A 17,723-nucleotide genomic window follows, 5' to 3' on the forward strand; every position below is an offset into this window, starting at 1 on the left:
TTAAACCTATGCCCTCTGATTCTTTGGGGAAAAAGACTGCGTCCATTCTAAAATCCTCATGATTTTATAAACTTCTCTAAAGTCACCTATCAGTCACTTAAACTCAAATAAATAAAATGCCAACCTGCCTAATTTCGCTCTGTAACTCAGACCCCCAAGTCCTGCAACATCCTTGTAAATCTTCCTCTACACTCTTTCCAGCTGAATAGCCTCTTTCCTGTCGTATTGTGACCAAACTGAATACAATACCCCAAATATGGTTCCAGATAGGTCTGAGGAAGTAGGGTCCCCACGAAACTAGCCTTATTTGCCCATATTTGTCCCATATCCCTCTAAACTTTTCCTACCTGTGTACTTGTCCAAGTGTAGCTTAAATATAGTTAACATACCTGCGTCAACCATTTTCTCTGGCAGCTTGTTCCATGTACAGACCACCCTCTGGATGAAAAAGTTGTCCCTCAGGTTCCTATTAAATCTTTCCTCTCTCATCTTAAACCTGTGCCCTCTAGTTCTCAATTTACCAACCCTGGAAAAAGATAAGTGAATTCACCCCATCTACACCCCTTGCAAGGCACAGAACAAATTCTGTGGGCTACTTTGCCTCACACAGTGTGGTGCTCCCTCCTCCCTACCCTTCCAGCAGTGCTCCCTCCTCACTATCTCCCTCCCACAGTGCTCCATTTTCACTGCCCCACCAACAGCGCTCCCTTTTCACTGTCCCTCTCTCACCTGACTTGCGGTGCAGTTGGAGAGGCAGGTTTTGCCATCTGCAGCCAGGTAGAAATTGGTGGGACAGGCACACCGATATCCACCGCCTGGGGACAGCAGGCAGAGGTTGCTGCAGCCCCCATTGTCTTTCCTGCAGGGGTGATTGGGAACTGTGGGGGGAAAGAGAGTGAGATGTCAGTACTATGCATATTGTGGTTTTCACTGATAGAAAGTGGGTGGGAGAGAAGGGTGAGAGAGATGCAGGAAGAGAGACAGAGAGAGAGGGAGAGAAAGGGAGGAGAGGAGAGAGGTGGAAAGAGTGACATGGGGGGGAGAAAGAGAAGGTGTGGAGAGCAGGGAGTATACAAAGAGGAGTGGGCTGGAGTTGAGGATCGGGGAAAGTGGAGGGGGGGAGGGAGACAGAGATGGAAGAGAAGGAGTGGGAGGGAGAGAGAGAACACCTGTTTCTGTGCTATATGAATAATATCACAGCAGGGTTATGATTACAACGTCATAACACACTGGTTCATCCACAGGCTGGAGTGGTGTGTGCAGTTCTGGTCCCCACAACGTTACAGGGAGGGAGTGACAGAGCTGGAGAGGATGCAGAGGGAGATTCACCAGGACCTTGCCCGAGATAGAGTGTGTTAGTCATGAGTAAAGACCAGACAAGCTGGTTCTGTTCCTCCTGAAGGAACAGTGGGGTAAGGAGTGACCTTGTGAAGGTTTGCAAAACCACGAGAAGTGTAGATAAGGTGGACAGTCACAATCTTTTCCCCACAGTTGGGGAATCAAGAACTAGAGGGAACAGGTTAAAGGTGAGGAGACAGATTTAATAAAAATTTGAGGGGGAAACTCATTACCCAGAATGAGCTGCTGCAGGAAGTGATTAAGGCAGGTACATTAAAAACATTTAACAGATACTTCTACAGGTATATGGATAGGAAAGTTTTAGAGGGATATGGAATAATTGGAGCATCTCGATCACCGTGGGCCAGTTAGACCGAAGGGCCTGTTTCCGTGAGGTCACGATGAATAGGGTCTCAGAGGCCAATGCTGAGGAGTAATCAGCAGTACCTTCGGGCTGTCTGTAGGGATGATAGATGTGAATGTCCATGGGGCGGTGTAGTGTGCTGATCAAAAGCGTCTTGTTGCTCCCCGTGCTCTTGTGGGCGCGGTTGACAGACTTGGTCTCCCAGTCCGTCCAGTAGATGAAGTCCTCGAAGAGGGTCAAGGCGAAGATGTGAGGGATGTCGTGGTCCAGAACTGCCAACGAGAGAGGGAGAAGATAATTAGTGTATGCTTGCTCTGGAAGGGTCCATCATTTCAAAGACCATTCAGCCCATGATGTTGTGCTGACATTAGCCTAATTTATAATCAATCTAACCCTTCCCTCCTAAATAAACCTCCATTTTTCTCTCATCCATGTTCCTATCTAAGAATCAACTACGTTTTCTTCCCAAGAATCTCCCTGACCTCCCTCCCAGCAGCACAGCGCTCCCGCCTCATCACCCCTTTTGTTTTCAAGACAATTCATTTACTTCTATTCCCAGATACAAAAATGTCACACTTCGAATGGTTTGAGGAATCTCATTATTACAACAAAAGAATACAACACAGTAATGCAGATTACTCAATTTAGTCTCTAGGATGTGTACTCTTAAAAAAATCCTACCTACAACATATTAACATATTCTCTCCACGAAAAGGGAAAAAGGAAGTGTAAACATTAAGTTAGGAACAAGCCCTTACGTTTAAAATCAAATCAAAACTTCCACAAAAGAACCAAAAGATTCCTGTATAACTTCAAAGTATGTAAACTAATTCTAAAGTTTAGCTTTGCCAGTTATCTTCAGTCACTTCTGTCTGGACTCGCTCTCTTCCCCCTTTCTCTCTCTCTCCCCCCCCCCCTCCTCTGTCAGCTGCCTGAGTCTCTGAACCCTGAAACTTGCTCCCCACCCCACTTTTCCCCTCTTCCCCTTTCTCCCCCTCCAGTTCCCCGAGCTCTGGTACTCCTTCCCTACACCTCCTCGCCTCTCTCCCTCCTCCTTCATCAACTGCCTCGTATCCCTGAGCTCAAGAGCGAGATGACCACGCACCTATGTGTCTGTTGGCACCATCGAGGTCCGCAAACTGGATGTAGTCCTCACGTGCATCAGCCCAGTAGATTCGGTCGTTGACGTAGTCGAGTGTGAGGCCGTTGGGCCAGGTGATCTTGGTGTCCACCACCACACTTCTGTTGGAGCCGTCCATGCCAATCCTGCCAATGTGCGGGTGGTCGCCCCAATCTGACCAGTACAGGTAGCTGAGTGGGGAGCAGAGATGGAAGTGACAGTATGTGAGTATGCTCAGTGGGCAGGGTAAGGGAAACAGAGTGGAGGTGGTGAGGTCCTGATTGCAGGCGGTGTGTGTGTGTGTGTGTGTGTGTGTGTGTGTGTGTGTGTGTGTGTGTGAGTGTGTGTGTGTGTGTGTGTGTGTGTGTGTATGTGTGTGTGTGTATGTGTGTGCATGTGTGTGTGTTGTCATCACTGGTGAGGGAGTGGGCAGGCGAGGGTGTGCTTTAAGAGGAAGAGAAGGGAAAATAAAGAGATTGGGAAAATAAAGAGATTGGAAAAAAGGAGAGGGGAATTGAGGGAGGGAGGGAGTGAAGAGGGGTAGATGTAACAGAGGTTGCAAAGAGTAGAGAGGGGAAGTGAGTAAGTGGGAGGGAAGAGAAAGCAGGGGAATATGAAAGGGAGGGAGTGAAGGAAAAGGTAGGGATGGAACTAAAGGGAAGAGAAATGGAATGTTGGGGAAGAGAAGAAGCATGAGAGAAGGAGGGAAGAGAGGGTGAGAGAGCAAGGTTGGGGAAATAGGAAACAGGAATTGGGGAGAAAGGGAGGAGGGAGGGGAGTAGGGCAGAGGGAGGGGAAATGGGGGGCAGAAGGAACAGGAGAGCCAGGGAATGGGTGAGAGAGCAAACAGTGGAGAGAGGGAACGAGGAGAGGGAGAATGGGGAGACGGTGTGGGTGAGAGAAGGAACAGGGTGAGAGAAACAACAGGGAGAGAGGGAAAGAGGAGAGGGAACGGGGAGATGGAGTGGGTGAGAGAAGGAATGGGGAGAGGAGTAATGGGGGAGAGAGGGAACGTGGACAGAAGGAATGAGAGAGAGGAATGTGGGAGAGAAGGAGCAGGAGGAGAGAGGGGCGTGGGAAAGAAGGAGCAGAGGGAGAGAGGGAGCAGAAACAAGGGTATGTGAGGGAGATGGAGCAAAGAGAGGGAGAGGGAGCTCACCCATTCCTGACGTCAACAGCTAGAGCCCGAGGCTCCCTCAGTCCAGTGTTGACTAGCACAGAGCGGTAGGCTCCATTCAGTTTGGAGAGCTCAATGGTGTCCCTGCCCTTGTCGCACCAGTACAGGTTCTCACCCACCCAGTCCACAGCCAGTCCATCCGGGTTACTGAGCCCTGTCCTGTGCAGCACCTGGAGGGGAGTACAGGGGGAACAGAAGCACGCATAACAGGTTACCACACATCGCAGGCTTGCCTTAATGCACACAACTGAGACTCAGTGGATGGAACCGCTGAGAACCAGTTCGATCCTGACCGCCAATGCTCTGTGCACGCATCACTGTGTGTGTCAATGTATTTCACAGTGTGTTACTCTGTGTGTCACTGTATGTGTGGGTCTGTGTGCACGCGTGTGCATATGTCTAATCCAAATCATTAGAGTGTGGTGGAGTTGTTGATACGTTGCGGGTAGTTTTGGCGGCAGGCTGATATCAAGGTGTTGCTGAAGAGGGCTGTGAAATGGCAGATGGCGTTTAACAACAACCTATCACTCAACATCAGTAAAATTAAAAGAATTGATCATTGACATCAGCAAATGGAAGGGTGGTGGAGTAACACCTTGATGACCTGTCCTGGGCCTAGCACACAGACACATTCACAAGGAAGGCTTGCCAGCATCTTTATTTTCATAGCAGGTTTAGGAGGCTCAGAATATCACCGAATACTCTTCAAACTTCTACAGAAGTACTGTTGGAAGTGTCCTGACTGTTTGCATCATGGTCTGGTACAACAATTCAAACACACAGGAATGCAAGAAGTAATGGAGAGTAATGGACTCTGCCCTATACATTATGGGCACATCCCTTCCCTCCATCAGTGATGTCTACAGGAGGCAACATTCATCATCAAAACCTGAAGTCCCACACCACCAGGTTCAGGAATACCTACTTTCCTTTAACCATTCGGTTCAAAAACCAATCAGCACAACCCTGATCACTAAATAATATAGCAACACTGTGACCACTTTGCACTACCATGGACTTCAGGATTCTGTTTATCTTTTTAATGTTGTTCTTTCTTGTAGAAATTGTGTCTAATTTATATTTTTCTTGTGAATGTTGTGTCTCTGATGATATTGATCGATTAGGCTGATTTGGTAATTGAGGGGATTAACCTATGAGAGAGATTGAGACTCCTGGGTTTGTACTTGCTGGAAGTCAAAACAATGAGAAAGAATCTTAGAGAATCAGAATCAAGTTTATTATCGCTGACATATGTCGTGATTTTTTTTGTTTTTTGCTTCATATAAGATTATTGGAGGGACAGGTAAGATAGAGGCAGGAAAGTTGTTTCCACTGGTGTGTGATACTGGAACAAGGGGACACAGCTTCAAGATCAGGAGGAATCGATTTTGGATGTAGATGAGGAGAAACTGCTTTTCCCAGAGAGTAGTGAATCTGTGGGATTCTCTGCCAGAGAAGTAGGAAAGGGAATTCCATTAAATATATTTAAGACATAATTAGATAGATTTCGGTACAGCAGAGGAATCAATGGTTGTGGGAAAAGACAAGTAGATAGAGCTGAGTCCACAGCCAGATCAGCGGTGACCTTACTGAACGGCAGAACAAGCCTGACAGGCCAGATGGCCACTTCTGCTCTTGTTTTTATTTATTATGTACCACTTGCCTGCAATGCTGCAACAAGATTTTCACTGCACCTGCACATACATGTACTTATGCCTGTGACAATAAATTCATCTTTGACCTTGGAGGTGGGCTGAGAAATAGCAGATGGAGTTTAATCCAATACACATGGGATTAGAGTGAGATCTTGTCATAGGCTCATTAGAGGTCCACTAATTTTTTGGGACCACTAATGAGGCAACAAGACCTCGCTCTAATCCTTGACAACCTTCCTCGCTGTCCAAAACACCACCAGTTTTGTGTCTGTCTTTGCTCAGGCTCCCAGGGAGGTTGGGGATTGGGTGGGGAGAGGGACATCAGTCACTCACCTCCACATTGCTGCCATTCAGATGCATCCTGCGGATCATGCTGCCTTGTGTGGTGACATCCGTCCAGTACACGTGCTGCTCCCTGTAATTGAAGTCCAAAGCCACTGCGTTGTTGAGGCCCTAGGACAGATCACATAAAATCAGCATTATGTGATCTGCAGAAGTAAAAGGAAATGGGGAACAGGCGCAAAAGACCGCTGTGGCTGGAACAACCACGTGGCTAAATATACACGAGCCGGGCTTTTCAAACAGACCAGAGTTTCCTCTGGAACTGCAAAGACTAAGGGGAGGGTCATAGAACACTACAGCACAGAATCACGCCTTTCAGTTCGTCTAGTCCATGCCAGTCTGGTCTTCTGCTCAGTCCATTCCACCTGCACCTGGACCATAGCCCTTTAAACCCCATCATTCTATGTATCAATCCAAACTCCACTTAAATGCTACACTTGAATCTGCATTCACCACTTCTGCTGGCAGCTCATTCCACACTCACCACCCTCTGAGTGAGGAAATTCCCTCGCATGTTTCATTTAAATATTTCCCCGAAGATCGATGTATCCCTCATAATCTTGTATACCTCTATTAAAGCTCCTCTCATTCCATGCTCCAGTGAATAAAGAGTCTAAATCTATTCAACCTTTCCCTGTATCTCAGGTCTGCAAGCCAATTCTCAGGAAGATCCTTGCAGATTTTCTCGGCACTCTTTCAAACTAAACTTCTAACACTTTATAAGTTTAAGAAAGTAATGGTCTTATAAACCAAGAACAGAGGTAGTGCGTGCGGGCAAGTGAAGACAGAGTAGCCAGCCTGTATCTTTGTCCTCAAGGTTGAAACATCTAATACAAGAGGAAACAGTCTGGTCTGACCCAGGGACAGGAAGATATGAACTCTACACGGTGCTTCCAATCTGGGTCTGACCCAGCGATAGGGAGACGGGAACTGTGCACGGTGTCCCGGTGTGGGTCTGACCCAGGGATAGGGAGACAGGAACTGTACACGGTGCTTCCAATGTGGGTCTAAACCAGGGATAGGGAGACGGAAACTGTGCACGGTGCTTCCAATGTGGGTCTGAGCCAGGGTTAGGGAGACGGGAACTGTGCACGCTGTCCCGGTGTGGGTCTGACCCAGGGATAGGGAGACGGGAACTGTGCATGTTGTCCCGGTGTGGGTCTGACCCAGGGATAGGGAGACGGGAACTGTGCACGGTGCTTCCAATGTGGGTCTGACCCAGGGATAGGGAGACAGGAACTGTGCATGGTGCTCCCGGTGTGGCTCTGACCCAAGGATAGGGAGAAGGGAACTGTGCACGGTGTCCCGGTGTGGGTCTGACCCAGGGATAGGGAGATGGGACTGTACACGGTTCTCCTGGTGTGGGTCTGACCTAGGGATAGGGAGACAGGAACTGTGCATGGTGCTCCCAGTGTGGGTCTTACCAGGGATAGGGAGACAGGAACTGTGCACGGTGCTCCCGGTGTGGGTCGGACCCAAGGATAGGGATACGGGAACTGTGCACGGTGTCCCAGTGTGGGTCTGACCCAGGGATAGGGAGACGGGAACTGTGCACGGTGCTTCCAATGTGGGTCTGACCCAGGGATAGGGAGACAGGAACTGTGCACGGTGCTCCCGGTGTGGCTCTGACCCAAGGATAGGGAGACGGGAACTGTGCACGGTGTCCCGGTGTGGGTCTGACCCAGGGATAGGAAGATATGAACTCTACACTGTGCTTCCAAAGTGGGTCTGACCCAGGGATAGGGAGATGGGACTGTACACGGTTCTCCTGGTGTGGGTCTGACTCAGGGATAGGGAGACAGGAATTGTGCATGGTGCTCCCGGTGTGGGTCTTACCCAGGGATAGGGAGACGGGAACTGTGCACGGTGCTTCCAATGTGGGTCTGAACCAGGGATAGGGAGACGGGAACTGTGCACGGTGCTCCCGGTGTGGGTCTGACCCAGGGATAGGGAGACGGGAACTGTGCACGGTGTCCCGGTGTGGGTCTGACCCAGGGATAGGAAGATATGAACTCTACACTGTGCTTCCAAAGTGGGTCTGACCCAGGGATAGGGAGATGGGAACTGTGCACAGTGCTCCCGGTGTGGGTCTGACCCAGGGATAGGGAGATGGGACTGTACACGGTTCTCCTGGTGTGGGTCTGACCTAGGGATAGGGAGACAGGAACTGTGCATGGTGCTCCCAGTGTGGGTCTTACCCAGGAATAGGGAGACAGGAACTGTGCACAGTGCTCCCGGTGTGGCTCTGACCCAGGGATAGGGAGATGGGAACTGTGCACGGTGGTCCCGGTGTGGGTCTGACCCAGGGACAGGGAGATGGGAACTGTGCACGGTGGTCCCGGTGTGGGTCTGACCCAGGGACAGGGAGATGGGAACTGTGCACGGTGCTCCCGGTGTGGCTCTGACCCAGAGACAGGGAGATGGGACTGTACACGGTTCTCCTGGTCTGGGTCTGACCTAGGGATAGGGAGACAGGAATTGTGCATGGTGTTCCCGGTGTGGGTCTGACCCAGGGATAGGGAGATGGGAACTGTACACGGTGTTCACGGTGTGGGTCTGACCCAGGGATAGGGAGATGGGAACTGTGCATGGTGCTTCCAATCTGGGTCTGACCCAGGGATAGGGAGACTGGAACTGTGCACGGTGCTCCTGATGTGGGTCTGACCCAGGGATAGGGAGATGGGAACTGTGCACGGTGCTCCCGTTGTGGGTCTGACCCAGGCACAGGGAGATGGGAGCTGTGCACGGTGCTCCCGGTGTGGGTCTGACCCAGGGATAGGGAGATGGGACTGTACACGGTTCTCCTGGTGTGGGTCTGACCCAGGGATAGGGAGACAGGAATTGTGCATGGTGCTCCCGGTGTGGGTCTTACCCAGGGATAGGGAGACGGGAACTGTGCACGGTGCTTCCAATGTGGGTCTGAACCAGGGATAGGGAGACGGGAACTGTGCACTGTGCTCACGGTGTGGGTCTGACCCACCAGGGATAGGGAGATGGGAACTGTGCACGGTACTCCCGGTGTAGGTCTGACCCAGGGATAGGGAGACAGGAATTCTGCACAATGTTCCCAGTGTGGGTCTGACGCAGGGACAGGGAGACGGGAACTGTGCGCGGTGCTCCCGGTGTGGGTCTGACCCAGGGATAGGGAGATGGGAACTGTGCACGGTGCTCCCGGTGTGGGTCTGACCCAGGGATAGGGAGATGGGAACTGTGCACGGTGCTTCCAAAGTGGGTCTGACCCAGGGATAGGGAGATGGCAACTGTGCACGGTGCTTCCAATGTGGGTCTGAGCCAGGGACAGGGAGATGGGAACTGTGCACGGTGTCCCAGTGTGGGTCTGTCCCAGGGATAGGGAGACGGGAACTGTGCACGGTGCTCCCGGTGTGGGTCTGACCCAGGGATAGGGAGACGGGAACTGTGCACGGTGTCCCGGTGTGGGTCTGACCCAGGGATAGGCAGACAGGAACTGTACACGGTGCTTCCAATGTGGGTCTAAACCAGGGATAGGGAGACGGAAACTGTGCACGGTGCTTCCAATCTGGGTCTGAGCCAGGGATAGGAAGACGGGAACTGTGCACACTGTCCCGGTGTGGCTCTGACCCAAGGATAGGGAGACGGGAACTGTGCACGGTGTCCCGGTGTGGGTCAGACCCAGGGATAGGGAGATGGGAACTGTGCACGGTGTCCCGGTGTGGGTCTGACCCAGGGATAGGAAGATATGAACTCTACACTGTGCTTCCAAAGTGGGTCTGACCCAGGGATAGGGAGATGGGAACTGTGTACAGTGCTCCCGGTGTGGGTCTGACCCAGGGATAGGGAGATGGGACTGTACACGGTTCTCCTGGTGTGGGTCTTACCAGGGATAGGGAGACTGGAACTGTGCACGGTGCTCCTGGTGTGGGTCTGCCCAGGGACAGGGAGATGGGAACTATGCACAGTGCTCCCAGTGTGGGTCTGACCCAGGGATAGGGAGTTGGGAACTGTGCACCGTAATCCCAGTGTGAGTCTGACCCAGGGACAGGAAGACGGGAACTGTGCACGGTGGTCCCGGTGTGGGTCTGACCCAGGGACAGGGAGATGGGAACTGTGCACGGTGCTCCCGGTGTGGCTCTGACCCAGGGATAGGGAGATGGGACTGTACACGGTTCACCTGGTCTGGGTCTGACCTAGGGATAGGGAGACAGGAATTGTGCACGGTGTTCCCAGTGTGGGTCTGACCCAGGGATAGGGAGATGGGAACTGTACACGGTGCTCACGGTGTGGGTCTGACCCAGGGATACGGAGATGGGAACTGTGCATGGTGCTTCCAATCTGGGTCTGACCCAGGGATAGGGAGACGGGAACTGTGCACGGTGTCCCGGTGTGGGTCTGACCCAGGGATAGGGAGACAGGAACTGTACACGGTGCTTCCAATGTGGGTCTGAGCCAGGGATAGGGAGACGGGAACTGTGCACACTGTCCCGGTGTGGGTCTGACCCAGGGATAGGGAGACGGGAACTGTGCATGGTATCCCGGTGTGGGTCTGACCCAGGGATAGGGAGACAGGAACTGTGCACGGTGCTTCCAATGTGGGTCTGACCCAGGGATAGGGAGACAGGAACTGTGCACGGTGCTCCCGGTGTGGGTCTGACCCAAGGATAGGGATACGGGAACTGTGCACGGTGTCCCGGTGTGGGTCTGACCCAGGTATAGGAAGATATGAACTCTACACTGTGCTTCCAAAGTGGGTCTGACCCAAGGACAGGGAGATGGGAACTGTGCACAGTGCTCCCGGTGTGGGTCTGACCCAGGGATAGGGAGATGGGACTGTACACGGTTCTCCTGGTGTGGGTCTGACCTAGGGATAGGGAGACAGGAACTGTGCATGGTGCTCCCAGTGTGGGTCTTACCAGGGATAGGGAGACTGGAACTGTGCACGGTGCTCCTGGTGTGGGTCTGACCCAGGGACAGGGAGATGGGAACTATCCATGGTGCTCCCAGTGTGGGTCTGACCCAGGGATAGGGAGTTGGGAACTGTGCACCATAATCCCAGTGTGAGTCTGACCCAGGGACAGGAAGACAGGAACTGTGCACAGTGCTCCCGGTGTGGCTCTGACCCAGGGATAGGGAGATGGGAACTGTGCACGGTGGTCCCGGTGTGGGTCTGACCCAGGGACAGGGAGATGGGAACTGTGCACGGTGGTCCCGGTGTGGGTCTGACCCAGGGACAGGGAGATGGGAACTGTGCACGGTGCTCCCGGTGTGGGTCTGACCCAGAGACAGGGAGATGGGACTGTACACGGTTCTCCTGGTCTGGGTCTGACCCAGGGATAGGGAGACAGGAATTGTGCATGGTGTTCCCGGTGTGGGTCTGACCCAGGGATAGGGAGATGGGAATTGTACACGGTGTTCACGGTGTGGGTCTGACCCAGGGATAGGGAGATGGGAGCTGTGCACGGTGCTTCCAATCTGGGTCTGACCCAGGGATAGGGAGATGGGACTGTACACGGTTCTCCTGGTGTGGGTCTGACCCAGGGATAGGGAGACAGGAACTGTGCATGGTGCTGCTGGTGTGGGTCTTACCCAGGGATAGGGAGATGGGAACTGTGCACGGTGCTCCCGGTGTGGGTCTGACCCAGGGATAGGGAGATGGGAACTGTGCATGGTGCTTCCAATCTGGGTCTGACCCAGGGATAGGGAGACTGGAACTGTGCACGGTGCTCCTGATGTGGGTCTGACCCAGGGATAGGGAGATGGGAACTGTGCACGGTGCTCCCGTTGTGGGTCTGACCCAGGGACAGGGAGATGGGAACTGTGCACGGTGCTCCCGGTGTGGGTCTGACCCAGGGATAGGGAGATGGGAACTGTGCACGGTTCTCCTGGTGTGGGTCTGACCCAGGGATAGGGAGACAGGAATTGTGCATGGTGCTCCCGGTGTGGGTCTTACCCAGGGATAGGGAGATGGGAACTGTGCACGGTGCTCCCGGTGTGAGTCTGACCCAGGGATAGGGAGATGAGAACTGTGCAAGGTGCTCCCGTTGTGGGTCTGACCCAGGGAGAGGGAGATGGGAACTGTGCACGGTGCTCCCGGTGTGGGTCTGACCCAGGGATAGGGAGATGGGAACTGTACACGGTTCTCCTGCTCTGGGTCTGACCTAGGGATAGGGAGACAAGAATTGTGCATGATGCTCCCGGTGTGGGTCTGACACAGGGATAGGGAGATGGGAACTGTGCACGGTGCTCCCGGTGTGAGTCTGACCCAGGGATAGGGAGACGGGAACTGTGCATGGTGCTTCCAATGTGGGTCTGACCCAGGGATAGGGAGACTGGAACTGTGCACGGTTCTCCTGGTCTGGGTCTGACCTCGGGATAGGGAGACAGGAATTGTGCATGGTGTTCCCGGTGTGGGTCTGACCCAGGGATACGGAGATGGGAACTGTGCATGGTGCTTCCAATCTGGGTCTGACCCAGGGATAGGGAGATGGCAACTGTGCACGGTGCTTCCAATGTGGGTCTGACCCAGGGATAGGGAGATGGGAACTGTGCACGGTGCTCCCAGTGTGGGTCTGACCCAGGGACAGGGAGACCATAACTGTGCACGGTGCTCCCGGTGTGGGTCTGACCCAGGGATAGGGAGACGGGAACTGTGCACGGTGTCCCGGTGTGGGTCTGACCCAGGGATAGGCAGACAGGAACTGTACACGGTGCTTCCAATGTGGGTCTAAACCAGGGATAGGGAGACGGAAACTGTGCACGGTGCTTCCAATGTGGGTCTGAGCCAGGGTTAGGGAGACGGGAACTGTGCACGCTGTCCCGGTGTGGGTCTGACCCAGGGATAGGGAGACGGGAACTGTGCATGTTGTCCCGGTGTGGGTCTGACCCAGGGATAGGGAGACGGGAACTGTGCACGGTGCTTCCAATGTGGGTCTGACCCAGGGATAGGGAGACAGGAACTGTGCATGGTGCTCCCGGTGTGGCTCTGACCCAAAGATAGGGAGAAGGGAACTGTGCACGGTGTCCCGGTGTGAGTCTGACCCAGGGATAGGGAGACAGGAACTGTGCATGGTGCTCCTGGTGTGGGTCTTACCCAGGGATAGGGAGATGGGAACTGTGCACGGTGCTCCCGGTGTGGCTCTGACCCAGGGATAGGGAGATGGGAACTGTGCACGGTTCTCCTGGTCTGGGTCTGACCCAGGGATAGGGAGACAGGAATTGTGCATGGTGCTCCCGGTGTGGGTCTTACCCAGGGATAGGGAGATGGGAACTGTGCACGGTGCTCCCGGTGTGAGTCTGACCCAGGGATAGGGAGACGGGAACTGTGCATGGTGCTTCCAATGTGGGTCTGACCCAGGGATAGGTAGATGGGAACTGTGCACGGTGCTCCCGGTGTGGGTCTGACTCAGGGATAGGAAGACGGGAACTGTGCACGGTGCTCCCGGTGTGGGTCTGACCCAGGGACAGGGAGATGGGAACTGTGCATGGTGCTCCCGTTGTGGGTCTGACCCAGGGATAGGGAGATGGGAACTGTGCACGGTGCTCCCGGTGTGGGTCTGACCCAGGGATAGGGAGATGGGAACTGTGCACGGTTCTCCTGGTGTGAGTCTGACCCAGGGATAGGGAGACAGGAACTGTGCATGGTGCTCCCGGTGTGGGTCTGACACAGGGATAGGGAGATGGGAACTGTGCACGGTGCTCCCGGTGTGAGTCTGACCCAGGGATAGGGAGACGGGAACTGTGCATGGTGCTTCCAATGTGGGTCTGACCCAGGGATAGGGAGACTGGAACTGTGCACGGTTCTCCTGGTCTGGGTCTGACCTAGGGATAGGGAGACAGGAATTGTGCATGGTGTTCCCGGTGTGGGTCTGACCCAGGGATACGGAGATGGGAACTGTGCATGGTGCTTCCAATCTGGGTCTGACCCAGGGATAGGGAGACTGGAACTGTGCACGGTGCTCCTGGTGTGGGTCTGACCCAGGGATAGGGAGATGGGAACTGTGCACGGTGCTCCCGGTGTGGGTCTGACCCAGGGACAGGGAGATGGGAACTGTGCACGGTGCTCCCGGTGTGGGTCTGACCCAGGGATAGGGAGATGGGACTGTGCACGGTTCTCCTGGTGTGGGTCTGACCCAGGGATAGGGAGACAGGAACTGTGCATGGTGCTCCTGGTGTGGGTCTGACCCAGGGATAGGGAGATGGGAACTGTGCACGGTGCTCCCAGTGTGGGTCTGACCCAGGGATAGGGAGATGGGAACTGTGCACGGTTCTCCTGGTGTGGGTCTGACCCAGGGATAGGGAGACTGGAACTGTGCATGGTGCTCCCGGTGTGGGTCTTACCCAGGGATAGGGAGATGGGAACTGTGCACGGTGCTCCCGGTGTGAGTCTGACCCAGGGATAGGGAGACGGGAACTGTGCATGGTGTTTCCAATGAGGGTCTGACCCAGGGATAGGGAGACGGGAACTGTGCATGGTGCTTCCAATGTGGGTCTGAACCAGGGATAGGGAGACGGGAACTGTGCACGGTGCTCCCGGTGTGGGTCTGACCCAGGGATAGGGAGACGGAAACTGTGCACGGTGCTTCCAATGTGGGTCTGAGCCAGGGATAGGGAGACGGGAACTGTGCACGCTATCCCGGTGTGGGTCTGACCCAGGGATAGGGAGACGGGAACTGTGCATGTTGTCCCGGTGTGGGTCTGACCCAGGGATAGGGAGACGGGAACTGTGCACGGTGCTCCCAGTGTGGGTCTGACCCAGGGACAGGGAGACCAGAACTGTACACGGTGCTCCCGGTGTGAGTCTGAACCAGGGATAAGGAGATGGGAACTGTGCACGGTAATCCCAGTGTGGGTCTGACCCAGGGATAGGGAGATGGGAACTGTGCACAGTGCTCCCAGTATGGGTCTGACCCAGGGATAGGGAGATGGGAACTGTGCACGGTGCTCCCGGTGTGGGTCTGACCCAGGGACAGGGAGATGGGAACTGTGCACAGTACTCCTGCTATGGGTCTGACCAAGGGATAGGGAGACAGGAATTGTGCATGGTGTTCCCGGTGTGGGTCTGACCCAGGGATAGGGAGATGGGAACTGCACACGGTGCTTAGGGTGTGGGTCTGACCCAGGGATACGGAGGTGGGAACTGTGCATGGTACTTCCAATCTGGGTCTGACCCAGGGATAGGGAGACTGGAACTGTGCACGGTGCTCCTGGTGTGGGTCTGACCCAGGGATAGGGAGACTGGAACTGTGCAGGGTGCTCCTGGTGTGGGTCTGACCCAGGAATAGGGAGATGGGAACTGTGCAGGGTGCTCCGGGTGTGGGTCTGACCCAGCGACAGGGAGATGGGAACTGTGCACGGTGCTCCCGTTGTGGGTCTGACTCAGGGACAGGGAGATGGGAGCTGTGCACGGTACTCCCAGTGTGGGTCTGACCCAGGGATAGGGAGATGGGACTGCACACGGTTCTTCTGGTGTGAGTCTGACCCAGGGATAGGGAGACAGGAACTGTGCATGGTGCTCCTGGTGTGGGTCTTACCCAGGGATAGGGAGATGGGAACTGTGCACGGTGCTCCCGGTGTGGCTCTGACCCAGGGATAGGGAGATGGGACTGTGCACGGTTCTCCTGGTGTGGGTCTGACCCAGGGATAGGGAGACAGGAACTGTGCATGGTGCTCCCGGTGTGGGTCTTACCCAGGGATAGGGAGATGGGAACTGTGCACGGTGCTCCCGGTGTGAGTCTGACCCAGGGATAGGGAGACGGGAACTGTGCATGGTGCTCCCGGTGTGGGTCTGACCCAGGGATAGGGAGATGGGAACTGTGCACGGTGCTCCCGGTGTGGGTCTGACCCAGGGATAGGGAGACGGGAACTGTGCACGGTGCTCCCGGTGTGGGTCTGACCCAGGGACAGGGAGATGAGAACTGTGCATAGTGCTCCCGGTGTGGGTCTGACCCAGGGATAGGGAGATGGGAACTGTGCACGGTGCTTCCGGTGTGGGTCTGACCCAGGGATAGGGAGATGGGAACTGTGCACGGTTCTCCTGCTCTGGGTCTGACCTACAGATAGGGAGACAGGAACTGTGCACGGTGCTCCCGGTGTGGGTCTGACACAGGGATAGGGAGATGGGAACTGTGCACGGTGCTCCCGGTGTGAGTCTGACCCAGGGATAGGGAGACGGGAACTGTGCATGGTGCTCCCGGTGTGGGTCTGACCCAGGGATAGGGAGACGGGAACTGTGCACGGTTCTCCTGGTGTGGGTCTGACCCAGGGATAGGGAGACGGGAACTGTGCATGGTGCTCCCGGTGTGGGTCTGACCCAGGGATAGGGAGATGGGAACTGTGCATGGTGCTCCCGGTGTGGGTCTGACCCAGGGATAGGGAGATGGGAACTGTGCACAGTGCTCCCACTGTGGGTCTGACCCAGGGATAGGGAGATGGGAACTGTGCACGGTGCTCCCGGTGTGGGTCTGACCCAGGGACAGGGAGACGGGAACTGTGCACGGTGCTCCCGGTGTGGGTCTGTCCCAGGGATAGGGAGACGGGAACTTTTTACGGTGCTCCCTGTGTGGGTCTGACCCAGTGTTAGGGAGACGGGAACTGTGCACGGTGTTGCCAATGTGGGTCTGAACCAGGAATAGGGAGACTGGAACTGTGCACGGTGCTCCCAATGTGGGTCTGAGCCAGGGATAGGGAGACGGGAACTGTGCACACTGCTCCCGGTGTGGGTCTGACCCAGGGATAGGGAGACGGGAACTGTGCACGGTGCTCCCGGTGTGGGTCTGACCCAGGGATAGGGAGATGGGAACTGTGCACGGTGTCCCGGTGTGGGTCTGACCCAGGGATAGGAAGATATGAACTCTACACTGTGCTTCCAAAGTGGGTCTGACCCAGGGATAGGGAGATGGGAACTGTGTACAGTGCTCCCGGTGTGGGTCTGACCCAGGGATAGGGAGATGGGAACTGTGCACGGTGCTCCTGGTGTGGGTCTGACCCAGGGATAGGGAGACGGGAACTGTGCACGGTGCTCCTGGTGTGGGTCTGACCCAGGGATAGGGAGATGGGAACTGTGCACAGTGCTCCCAGTGTGGGTCTGACCCAGGGATAGGGAGATGGGAACTGTGCACGGTAATCCCAGTGTGGGTCTGACCCAGGGAAAGGGAGACGGGAACTGTGCACGGTGCTCCCGGTGTGGGTCTGACCCAGGGACAGGGAGATGGGAACTGTGCACGGTGCTCCCGGTGTGGGTCTGACCCAGGGATAGGGAGATGGGAACTGTGCACAGTGTTCCTGGTGTGGGTCTGACCCAGGGATAGGGAGACGGGAACTGTGCACGGTGCTCCCAGTGTGGGTCTGACCCAGGGATAGGGAGATGGGAACTGTGCACGGTGCTCCCGGTGTGGGTCTGACCCAGGGATAGGGAGATGGGAACTGTGCATGGTGCTCCCGGTGTGGGTCTGACCCAGGGATAGGGAGACGGGAACTGTGCACGGTGCTCCCGGTGTGGGTCTGACCCAGGGATAGGGAGACGGGAACTGTGCACGGTGCTCCCGGTGTGGGTCTGACCCAGGGATAGGGAGACGGGAACTGTGCACAGTACTCTTGGTGTGGTTCTGAAACAGGGAAAGGGAGACGGGAACTGTGCATGGTAATCCCGGTGTGGGTCTTACCCAGGGACAGGGAGACAGGAACTGTGCACGGTGCTCCCGGTGTGGGTCTGACCCAGGGATAGGGAGACGGGAACTGTGCACGGTGCTCCCG

General features: G+C 55.1%; 1 protein-coding gene across 1 annotated transcript in view; it reads right to left on the minus strand.

The window, feature by feature from the left end:
- The window catches only part of LOC134341384 (low-density lipoprotein receptor-related protein 1-like), a 286,341-nt gene that overhangs the window by 16,214 nt on the left and 252,404 nt on the right, over positions 1–17,723 (minus strand). Inside the window, exons 58-62 of the mRNA XM_063039246.1 lie at positions 5,988–6,107; positions 3,982–4,169; positions 2,808–3,013; positions 1,786–1,974; positions 730–878 (exon numbers count right to left, since the gene is read on the minus strand). Of these exons, the coding sequence (XP_062895316.1) occupies positions 730–878; positions 1,786–1,974; positions 2,808–3,013; positions 3,982–4,169; positions 5,988–6,107 (852 nt within the window). The remainder of the gene's footprint in view (positions 1–729; positions 879–1,785; positions 1,975–2,807; positions 3,014–3,981; positions 4,170–5,987; positions 6,108–17,723) is intronic.

This window comes from Mobula hypostoma (assembly GCF_963921235.1).
Source record: "Mobula hypostoma chromosome X1 unlocalized genomic scaffold, sMobHyp1.1 SUPER_X1_unloc_1, whole genome shotgun sequence".
In the NCBI taxonomy this organism is placed as follows: Eukaryota; Metazoa; Chordata; class Chondrichthyes; order Myliobatiformes; family Myliobatidae; genus Mobula; species Mobula hypostoma.